The sequence below is a fragment of the Drosophila navojoa genome, chromosome 5 (assembly GCF_054131105.1).
Source record: "Drosophila navojoa isolate 15081-1374.11 chromosome 5, UAZ_NAV_1.0, whole genome shotgun sequence".
In the NCBI taxonomy this organism is placed as follows: domain Eukaryota; kingdom Metazoa; phylum Arthropoda; class Insecta; order Diptera; family Drosophilidae; genus Drosophila; species Drosophila navojoa.
Window position 1 is genome coordinate 9,529,024 of NC_142893.1, and position 10,407 is coordinate 9,539,430.

The 10,407-nt window shown below is 42.0% G+C and overlaps 3 protein-coding genes across 3 annotated transcripts; all 3 read left to right on the forward strand.

Moving 5' to 3' along the window:
* The first annotated feature begins 952 nt into the window (after nucleotides 1-952).
* LOC108652746 (uncharacterized) lies at nucleotides 953-1,985 on the forward strand. Its single transcript, XM_018102942.3, has 3 exons — nucleotides 953-1,090; nucleotides 1,151-1,740; nucleotides 1,828-1,985. The coding sequence occupies exons 1-3, from the start codon at nucleotides 1,062-1,064 to the stop codon at nucleotides 1,908-1,910; spliced, it is 702 nt and encodes a 233-aa protein (XP_017958431.1). The 5' UTR covers nucleotides 953-1,061; the 3' UTR covers nucleotides 1,911-1,985.
* Nucleotides 1,986-7,800: 5,815 nt separating this feature from the next.
* On the forward strand, nucleotides 7,801-8,499 carry LOC108654212 (uncharacterized). The gene is made up of 2 exons (XM_018105356.3): nucleotides 7,801-8,257; nucleotides 8,362-8,499. Exons 1-2 carry the CDS (start codon nucleotides 7,969-7,971, stop codon nucleotides 8,439-8,441), a joined length of 369 nt encoding a protein of 122 aa, XP_017960845.1. The 5' UTR covers nucleotides 7,801-7,968; the 3' UTR covers nucleotides 8,442-8,499.
* Gint3 (GDI interacting protein 3) lies at nucleotides 8,362-10,112 on the forward strand. The gene is made up of 4 exons (XM_018105353.2): nucleotides 8,362-8,499; nucleotides 8,553-9,563; nucleotides 9,639-9,787; nucleotides 9,855-10,112. Exons 1-4 carry the CDS (start codon nucleotides 8,446-8,448, stop codon nucleotides 9,964-9,966), a joined length of 1,326 nt encoding a protein of 441 aa, XP_017960842.1. The 5' UTR covers nucleotides 8,362-8,445; the 3' UTR covers nucleotides 9,967-10,112.
* Nucleotides 10,113-10,407: the final 295 nt, after the last annotated feature.

Genomic DNA, 10,407 nt, shown 5'->3' on the forward strand with positions numbered 1-10,407 from the left:
AGAACTATACCATAGAAAGAGAGAAGAAGGCAGAAAGAGAGAGAGGTATAGTGGGAGTAAGGGAGATAGAGCTAGGTAGCGCTAGGTATAGAGAGCTAGTTGCTGATTCAAGCGCTTCATCCGCCCGTGCATCCGCTTCAGTTGGGTTTGCTCTATGAATGAATAGCAACAGATACAGATACAGATACAGATACATGCACAATCATAGATACAGATACGTCGGCTCTTCCTGTATGTGGCTGCTGCTGTTGTAACTTTGGAACTTTGCATTTAGTGCAGTTTTATAAATTTGTCTGTCCGTCCAGATGTCTGTGTGTGTGTGTGTGTGTGTGTGTGTATTTTTCTGTTTTTTTAATTCTCTCTTTAGTTTGGCATCCGGGATGTTGTTTGTGCGCCAGTCCGAAAGGTAAAGGAAGTGAGACAAATGGGCCAACCACCGACAACAACAACAACAACAGCAACGGGGGCAAGTACTTTACCTTTGTGCGGCTACCTTGTAATATGAAACAGATGTCGTGAAGAAGCGACGGCCACGACCTGCCACATGCCACATGCTGCATGCTGCTTGCCGCATGCCGCATGCCACACATTACACAGCTGACGCAACGAAATTTTGTAAGCAGCAAAAATATTGATACAAGTGATGAGAGTAGAAGCACCTAAGTAAAGAGAAGAGCTGTATAAAATATTTATTTTTTTTTTTTTTTTTTATAGACGTTAAAGCAAATGTTTACAGAGTCCATAGAGTCGATAATATCAGATTCCCATAACATCTAAGCGATCTATAAGGTTCATAGGGTTTATTGTCGCTAAGGGATCTACAGTGCCTGTGGTCTATAAGGATTGCATCCACTAGTCCACAGTTTAACAGTTGGAACTGATCCAGAGGTTACCTAATACAATCTTTGACAGCTGATAGCCCTGCTTCCCATAGTAGGCAGTTGGGAAACACTTTGTTTTAGATACCATTTTTTATTAAATTTTTATGTCTATTTTAAGCTGTTTTTTATTTCGTTTCGTCTTTCTATTTTTTTACAATAATTTTTTAATCAAAATCCAAAATGCCAGCTAAACGCAGCATTTTAAAGAGGTGAGCACCCTGCGCACAGTATTCCTTTCAATTGATTACCTATTTCGTCCTATTTCGTAGCATTATGCCCGTAAAAATATACAAGTCAACCAGTGCCGTATACATGACCTGCTTATCGAAGATCTCGGTATCGGCTTTTGTGCCTGAATGCAATCAAAAGTTGGTGGTGGAGAGGGCCATTGTCCAGGCCCTGGACGAGAGCATCATGCCGCAGGCGTACGCCGACCGGCAGCGGGAGGCCGAGGAGCTGATGCACCGTTCTCAGACAAACTTTCGCACGTTGATTGCCGAACGGAGCAAGTCCGGGAAAATGTCGCATTGGGGCCAAAATACCCAAATATGGAACAACAACGAGTTGGCAGTCGTGCCGCAGTTCTCTGCCATCACGAATCAGGCGTCCGGGGAGCCCTCGTTCCGCACACAGATGGCTGCCGATGGGGGTATGGCCGTGAAGAAGAAGGTGCGATGGGGACAAAGCACCCAAAAGTGCTTTAACAAGGAGCTCGAGGTCACACACCCAATGCCCGTCATCGATGTTCCTATTCATGATAATCCCACCAGGCAGCTATATCGTCGCCCCAGACCCAAAAGGAGGCCCAAAAGGCGGGGATCTCGGATCACACTGCCGATCATCGCAGTAGAGACGTTTGGTGCGTAAATTGACATGAGTTCATAATTAGAGCAATTCCCTCATGTGCCCTTTCCCTCCATCCTAACCTCCTTCCTGTCTCCTCTAGTCACAGTGGAGTTCTTCAAAGCTCTGTTTCTGCTGATTGGTTTGTGCATTACGGTCTATCTGATGGCCGATCTATCACAATGAGTATATTTCCGTCTAGTTTTTCCGCTTGTAATTTTCTTAATGGAATGTGAAAATGTACAAATGTGATTTGTGAAATGTCTGTCCGTCTGTCTGTGTCCGTGGCTGTGTCTGTTGTTTTAATTTCCCCCGATCGAACCATCAATCAAGCGATGCGAATGCGTTTAGCAAAACAAAGGCGAATAAACTGAGCTCAAAGACCGGGAAAATTTTTGTAGGAAATGCCGCTTATGTAAAGTAGAATATCCGCCGGGGCGACCCGAAGTCCAAAACGGAAGCCAAGGTGCGAAAAACAATAAAAAAAATAAAAAAATCTAACCAACCAACCAAACGGAAGTGGGAACCAACGACGTTTCCCTCCAAGCTACAACAACAACAACAACAACAGTCGTCATCATCATGATGATGAAGAGCTACAATTCTGAGCTACAGATTTTGCCAATTTACTCGAAATGACTTTTCACCCATTTTCCGGCAGCCAAAAAACAAAAATTAACTTTTCTATGGCAAAGGAAATGACTTAACCAAAATTTTGTTGCTCGCTCGACATCCAATGGGCCAGGCTCAAGTGTTTCGAGTTTCTTGTTAATCAAGTTCTGACCCGAAGCAGAAATAACACCAGACGCTAAACGAAACATCAACAAACGAGACCCACAAGCATTTGGGGCCCAATAGCGCGGGGGTTACGATTGTGCAATTGAAACTCTTCGGGGGCAGCCGCCTCTTTAATTAGTTCATTGGCAGCAAAACGAAGGAAAACAGGGGAATGGGCGCGCGATATTTCCCACGAACTCTGCAATCGACGGGGTAAACATATGAAATGAATCAACAAATATGAAAAAATACAAGTTGAAAATGGAAGAGGAGTAGTGCGGGCTGCTGAGACGGCTGAACGGCTGTCAGATACCCTGTAGGTAGTTGGAAAGTGCTAAATAAGGAGAGGGAGTTAGAAATAGGGAGTCATAGTGAAAGAAAGAGGGATAGAGAGAGAGAGAGAGAGTGATAGGCGAACGATAGAGAGAGCGAGAGAGATAGAGTGAGAGAAAGAAAGATAGGGAGTGTGTTAAATAGATAGCTGGAGATTGAGAGAGGGAGAGGGGCAATAATCAATTTACTTGTAAAAGTAATAGAGAGGCAGCTAGGAAAAGATAAAAAGCGAGACAGATAGGCGAAGCTACAAAGCGAACAACGAGAAAATGTGCAGAGAGAAAAAGAGAGAGACAGAGAGAACTACCGAAACAGATAGACATAGGGTTGGACAAACATCGATGGAGTATGAGAGAAGTGAGTGAGACAGAAAAAATGGGAAAATCCAGAAGAGAAAAATAGTTCGAGAGAGAGAGAGAGAGCGAGAGAGACAGAGATAGCGAGCTCATTTCAGTTGCAATAAATCAATTCAGCTTTACATTCAAACTTTCTAACTTCAGCAATCTGAAATTGATAGACTTTCATGCAATAAAAATAGTCATACACTCGTAGCTCCAGCTCTTAGACTCTGAATATATAGCTAGCTCCCTTTCAGTACTTCTCGTCTAACTGTTAAATCAACTATTTGCCCAGCTAACCGCAATTGCCAATATTTACGCGGTATATTTAAGGAGAGAACACATAGAAGAGCCCTGTCCCACACACATGCACTCTGTCTCTCTCTCTCTGTCTCTCTCTCTGTCTCTATTTCTCTCTCTCTCTCTCTGTCTTTCTCTTTCACACTCATTCACTCACACATCAAATCGAACGCCCGCTTGGAAGCTGCCTCCAAAGAGCCACTTGTTCCGCGGCTCGTGTTTTGTTTGTTTATTTGGAGTTTGTTGTTGTTGTTGTTGTTGTTGTTTTTCAGTGAAATGTTGGAACATGCCCTGTGTGGCATTAACATATGAATTGATCGAAGCTGGGAAATTTGAGACGGCAAGAAAATGTAAAGAATGAAAATGGACAAGCCCACGGGCACGATAAAAGCTATCTTAGTTATATCTAACTGTCCGTCCGTCTGGCGGTACATTTGTCCCTGTCCCATTTGGTGACTCAGTTTGACGACGGATGCCATAAAGAATGCTTAGAGTCCGGCTTGGATAAAAACCTAGATGACGCGCTGTGTGGCATGTCATTAACACTAAAAGTTCAGGCCGACTCCAGTCGATTGATGAAATATGGGAAAAAAGAATTATAAAAAATTAAATTCGAGCTTCGGGCGGTCTTTGGGGAGAGAAACTAGAGACTAGGGAATTAATTAGTTCATTTTCATTAAACGCAGCGGGGACCACCACGAAGCAGCAGCAGCAGCAGCAGCAGTAGTTGGGGGGCGTGGCCACATTTGACAACATCCGGTTATATTAGATGCAGCTCCCACCCCAAAAAGCATAAGCATTAAAAGCACTTGAAGTTCAGTGGGTTTCTCACGCCCACGCTTGGAGCTCCCAGTGATTGCCATGAGAAGGGAAAAGCCAAAAGCTGTGTGAAATGCTGCTCAAGAAAATGCGACAAAGACAAAGCAACCGAAAGAGAGAGGGCGGCAGTTAGAGCGAGAGAGAGAGACAGGCAGAGAGGCCACTAAACTGTCACAGTCATTTGTGTGTGAGCGAGAGAGAGGGAGAGAGAGGGCAAAGTGAGTGAGTGGGCTAGAGGCATTCTGCATAAAAGAGTGAACTGATTGCCACATCTCAAGTTCATGGGAACAAATGGAACGCTGCGACTCGATGTAGTCAAGTGTTAAGAAACTCTTGTAGCTCCCCTCTCGCATCATTTTGCTCCCCTCTCGCCATAAATTTTGGCTGCTCTGCTTTGTCAGTGGCTTTGAGAGCAATAAATAAATTCTTGTAATTTAATAACATGTGTGTGAAATGCGGGGTTGAGGTTACTTAGAGAGTGACAAGGAAAGAGAGAGAGAGGGAGAGAGAGAGAGAGAGAGAGAGAGAGAGAGAGAGAGAGAGAGAGAGAGAGAGAGAGAGAGAGAGAGAGAGAAGGAGACAGGCTAAGTTAAGAGTTGACTAAGCTGCGTTTGTGCATTGACTTAAGTTAGTTGTAGAAGATTGTAGCTGATTGGCTGATATGATATATAGATATAATCAGGGTTCATTTTCTTAATTTAGACAAATCTATTCCAATATCTTGAGCTACTATTAAGAGAACAAGTTCAGTTTTACGATCAAAAGCAGATCAGATAAACTATTTATAGCAAGTATTATTTGAGAATAATTAGAGGTTTTTTTGTTTGACTTTTAATATAAAGATAACAAATGGAATTTAAGACATTTTTGTGTAGATCTATCATATAATCTATCATATAAATATTTATAAAATTAAAAACAAAAATTCAGCAGATACATATAAATATTTGATCAAAATCATTGTCATAACATTTTAATTCTAAGACAATTAAAAATAAGAGTAAAATTCTTTAAAAACCAATATATTTATTATTATATTTATTAAAATATATATATAAATTATTTATACACAAAAAAATATAATAAAAATGCATTTAGTTAATTTATTAATTACTATTTTTTATGCAGTTGTCATTTTAGAGTCTTCTCTTTACTTTCCCCTTATATTGTCTATAAATTAGCTATTTATTTTATGGAGATTATAGATTCCTTCAACCCTCCACGCAGCGCTGTCATAAATAAGCCTTTCAGCTCAATTATGCTGATGGACAGGCGTGCATTGATCAACACAGGTGCATATAGAGGGAGAGAGAGAGACAGAGAGAGAAGAGCAGTCACAGATAGAGATAGTGCACGATGACAACTATCAAACATATATTACAGTGTGCGCTGTGTGGGCGTGTCAACACTTTCAATTTTGATTTCGTTGCGGCTGCCGCCTGAGGCATTTACAATTTTGAGTGACAATCGCGGAGGCTCTGCGCTGGTCTTTGGGAATGCCGGCTGCATAGCCAAGCGAGATGGCCAGGAATGGAGCTAGACCGAAGGCAACTGGCAACTAGCAACTGTTTGTGACATTGTCTGCGCCTTGTCTGCCAAAGAAGACGACAGCGACGACGACGACGACGACGACGGCGATGATGACGACGTCTGCTGTGCTTCCGTTTCCTGCGCGCATAAATTTTAATGAGGGAACGCAATATCAATTGAAAGCAGCATAAACTAAATAAAGCCTTGACTTTGAACAAAGTCAAAGTCAGTCAAAAGTTGGCCAAACAGGGTGAAAACGAAGAAGCGAGCCAGCTTTTACTTGGCATTAGCCGAGCCACAGCATTTGCAGACACAACTAACTAAAAAAAAAAATAGATATATATATAAATACATGTATATATATATCTATCTGTGCAGGAAACTAGTTTTTCAGGTTCGGCGCATGGCCTGTGATAACAACAATTGCAATTGCAGGCGGCTGAAATGCCTTTAAGACTGGTCAAGACTGCAAAACATGCCAGGAATGTTAATTGAGCAAAAAAACAAAAAATAAAGCAAAAAAAAAAAATGGCATTAATATAAAAAGTGCCAGCGCAGTGAGAACATATCGCGTGTTTTGTGATGGAATATAATAGCAAAAGCTTGGCGTCACTCCGATACCATAATTATGATCTTTAAAGAAGAGGAAGAATGAACAACAGAAAAAATAGAGGTGTAGAAAATTGTGCACGCTGCTCGTATTATAAGTCGTCGACATTCTCGCAGAGCAAAATGAGCTAGCACAAATAAACATGGGCAAGCCGAATGGAATTAGAGTTTGCGTATCTGTATCGGTGCTTGTGGCTCTGTATCTATGTATATCTATGACTGTGTCTGTCGCGCTGTCTGCCTGGCTGTTTGTTGACTTGGGCGTTGGGGTCTCGTGGTCGCAGTCAGTGGAGCGAGCTGGGCATACGGAAGCCATAAGCCATGCATGCTGCTGCTGCTGTTGCTCTTGACTAGCTAAACGTCTGGGCAGATTTTTCTATGCAATGCTCATGTTTCGGCTGGGCTGTTGAACTCCAGCGCCAAGGCGCTCAAGCGAAGAGCTGCACACACACACATGTCACATACACACACACACACACTTACACACACACACACATACTCATGCTACTCATAAACGTGCTCAGGAATGGCAACATATCAAAAATCAATCATACAGATGCTCCTGCTCCTGCTCCTGCTGCTGCAGAAAATGAAAAGAAAAGATGATGCGTGCAAAATCACCTAAAATTACAGGAAGCAAAGCGCAAAGCACTTGCCGAAATGGCCAAAAATCATTCAATTATGCTGTTGGTACACGTTGCCACAGGCAAGAAACAGGTAACCGCAACAAGGATGTGCTGTCAGAATGCACACAGCTGCAACAATATGGGGCGTGTCAGTATTGGCAAAACAATTACGCAAGCAACCTGGATTAAGACCTGTTGCTCCGCTTAAGGACAGCCAGTTGTTTATGTTTATGAAAGGAAGTAGAACAGTCAACAAAAAAATCAGAAAATCAATAAATAAAGAGCCCTATTAAATGGGGTCAGCGCCCAGCGGCAATTAATCAGTATGTAAATTGTTATGCCAAAATGGTCTAAATGTAAATTCAAATATCGCGCGCAACTATCGGCTACTTTAATGTTGCAACAGTAACAGCGTGCTGTTAAAGCAAAATTACATGTTAATTATTTCCCAATCGAATAGAGCAATGTTTTATTGACTAAGGTGCTTAACTTTTCGTGAACTTAGTAAACAAACTTCAACTTAAACAAAAAACAAAAGCAAATACATTTATCTCTATTATCTTGTCGCATGTGTGCGTTTATACAACACAAGCCTAAACAATTTATATACAAATTAAAATTGACTGCTCAAATTTAAATACCGCGGTCAACTATCGACTAGTTGTGAATCGAAAACTTTAACAGCTCCATTTCGAGCTTAACAGCAAGAGTGCAGCAAGTTAAGTGAATATATACAAGCTATCGCCCAATCGAATAGAACGATTAATTATTGAACCGTCGTCAGACAGCTGCGAATCATTTTTTTGTGTGCTCGGAAAAAAATTCGTAAAACGTAAACAAAGTAGTTCAAAACAAAGAAAAAACACGTCAGTACTTAAATACTTAAGCTAAAAGTGTCTTTCGGCCAGGCCAATGAGTTATGAGATATATGTGAACACCCTGAACTCAACCCTACAGGCTTTCGCCCAACAAGTTGAACACTTTTCTAGCGTCGCTCTACAAGCTGTTGTCCAATTTTACAGCGAATTGATCAACCTCGCTGCCGACTGGCATTGGCAGTGGCAAAGTCCCGTTGAGTTTACAGCATTACAGGCAACGTTGCTGAAGGTGCTGTTAATACTATTACTGGGGACAGGTGTGCTAATTGCGTGGGCGTGGGGCGTTTACGGTCGTGTGATCACTGAAAAGTTTGTCAGGCCGAGTGAGTACGATTGTTAATGAATACATATGAATTTATATATATATCAATTTATGTATGGATAGTAGCAAATAAATCGTTAAATTTTCGGCGAATTTCTTTCTTAGGCACTTTAAAGGAAATTGAAGAGCTCAAATTATCTGTAGCCAAATTGAAGTTGCCGAAGGAGCATTCACCCAGAATTTAAGATCATGTCAAAAATCAAGCGATTCTTTTCCAAAAAGAAGGAGGAGGCCGCCTTCAAGGTAAACCTTAAATTAATATTCAAATCGTATACTAAAATCTGTTCCCTTTGCAGATGCGATTAGGCGGCGGCATGGGTCAGGGTCATAAGTTGAATGAGCCAAAGCCCGAAGCACCGTCGAGCAGCTCGTCAAAGCGCGACAAGGATGCTTATGTCCCACCTCGGCGCCACGAGCTGAGCAATGAGGCACGCGCTGCAGCAAACGCGGCACTTTCACGTATCGAGCGCAAGGACTCGAGGGATTTCAATACGTCGCTGGCTGCCATTAAGGCGCAGGCGAAGCGGGAATTGGAAGCAGAGCGCAAACAGAAACAGGAGTTGTCCTGTTCCTCTAATACTGGCTCTGCCAGCGCCAGCTCTTCAGCTCAAGAGAATCGAAACTTGGCTTGCCAGGGCGTGTTCTTTCGCTGTCCTCTAATAAGCGACGAAGTGCTGCCCAAGCAGGCATGGAAGCAGAAAATCAAGGAGTTCCTCTATCAACAGCTGGAGTTCGAACGCGGCCTGACCGCTTGTTTGATAATACAAAATTGCAATGTCAAGGAACGGGCAGACGATTGTATTGCTACGCTCACCAAATATCTGGAGAATATCATTCAGCATCCGAACGAGGAGAAATTTTGTAAGATTCGCATGTCCAACAAGATCTTCAGTGATAAGGTGCGCTATGTGGATGGCGCTTTGGATGTGTTGCATGCAGCTGGATTCAATGAGGTGGAGCTCGATGGTGAGCCCTTTCTCGTGTGGTCAAGCGACCAGATGGAACCGGGTTTGGATCTAGCCACGCTGTTGGATGCCTTGAAGAACTCTGAGCCCATACAGCTAGAGCTGGATCGCAATATTAAAGTGTTGCTGCCATCGCAGGCTCGTCGCGTTGTCCTGCCGGATGACTTCTATCGCATCTCACCAGAAGAAATTAAGCGGGAGCAACAGATGCGCGCCGAGGCAATTGAAAGCTCACAGATACTGAAGACCAAGGCCATGAGGGAACGGGAAGAGCAGCGCACCTTGCGCATGTATCGCTATGCTCTGATAAGAGTCAAATTTCCTAATGGTCTCTATATTCAGGTGAGCTATCCAAAGGCCCTTTACTGTCTATATATATGTATATATATTTAATTAATATTTATCTATACCACACAGGGTACCTTTAATGTATATGAAAAGATATCCGATATATTTGAGTTTGTGCAATCTTGCCTAGCTGATGAGTCACTTGAGTTTAATTTGGTGTCCGCCAGCGACGGCAAATTCAGTGAGGAAGACATGGAAAAGACTTTATATGACTGCAAGTGCGTATATTCACTCTCATCATTTACTAATTTTGTAAATAATATGTTTCTCCTCTCTTGTGCTCAGATTGATCCCAAACATAGTTTTACTGTTTTCGGTACCATCAATTCCAACTCCAGTCGCATCTGATGTCAACTTCTTGAAGGAGGAGTTATTTCTGCTGGTGCAGCCTATGTAAATGTCATATTTATATTCCATGCAAAATGTTGGAAACGCTTTATGGCAGCAGTTCAATGTCGCCAGATTATCGGCCCGTTTTGAGTATAAAAAATTGTTATTTATTCCAGAAAACTAATTATATATATTTGCTTTAAACTATCTTAATATTTAAATGGTTTCTGATTTCGCTATTTTAAATTAATCGATATCACTGCAAAGATGCAGCAAGCTGTTGCTGTTAGTGTTGATTCTAGCCTCTTGCTGTCATTGGTCCGTGGTCAATTATTTATTACTAGAGTTTCTAATTCTGGTACATTCTATCACCTAGTTTGTGATTCTGTGTAAAATTTTAAAAGTTTGATCCAAAGGAATCACGATATTCAGGATGTCTTGCAGTAAAATGTTGCTCAATTGTGCGTCTGTTAATGTAGCATTATTTGATTTATCGACCGACCGCCAC

What these genes read in the sequence shown, in the direction of transcription:
- LOC108652746 (XM_018102942.3), top strand. Translation starts at nt 1,062, where the DNA reads ATGCCAGCTAAACGCAGCATTTTAAAGAG. An exon ending in AAACGCAGCATTTTAAAGAG is followed by an intron (nt 1,091 to 1,150) that starts GTGAGCACCCTG and finishes CCTATTTCGTAG; the next exon opens with CATTATGCCCGTAAAAATAT. An exon ending in CATCGCAGTAGAGACGTTTG is followed by an intron (nt 1,741 to 1,827) that starts GTGCGTAAATTG and finishes TGTCTCCTCTAG; the next exon opens with TCACAGTGGAGTTCTTCAAA.
- LOC108654212 (XM_018105356.3), top strand. Translation starts at nt 7,969, where the DNA reads ATGAGTTATGAGATATATGTGAACACCCTGAACTCAACCCTACAGGCT. An exon ending in TGAAAAGTTTGTCAGGCCGA is followed by an intron (nt 8,258 to 8,361) that starts GTGAGTACGATT and finishes TTTCTTTCTTAG; the next exon opens with GCACTTTAAAGGAAATTGAA.
- Gint3 (XM_018105353.2), top strand. Translation starts at nt 8,446, where the DNA reads ATGTCAAAAATCAAGCGATTCTTTTCCAAAAAGAAGGAGGAGGCCGCC. An exon ending in AGGAGGAGGCCGCCTTCAAG is followed by an intron (nt 8,500 to 8,552) that starts GTAAACCTTAAA and finishes TTCCCTTTGCAG; the next exon opens with ATGCGATTAGGCGGCGGCAT. An exon ending in CTAATGGTCTCTATATTCAG is followed by an intron (nt 9,564 to 9,638) that starts GTGAGCTATCCA and finishes TATACCACACAG; the next exon opens with GGTACCTTTAATGTATATGA.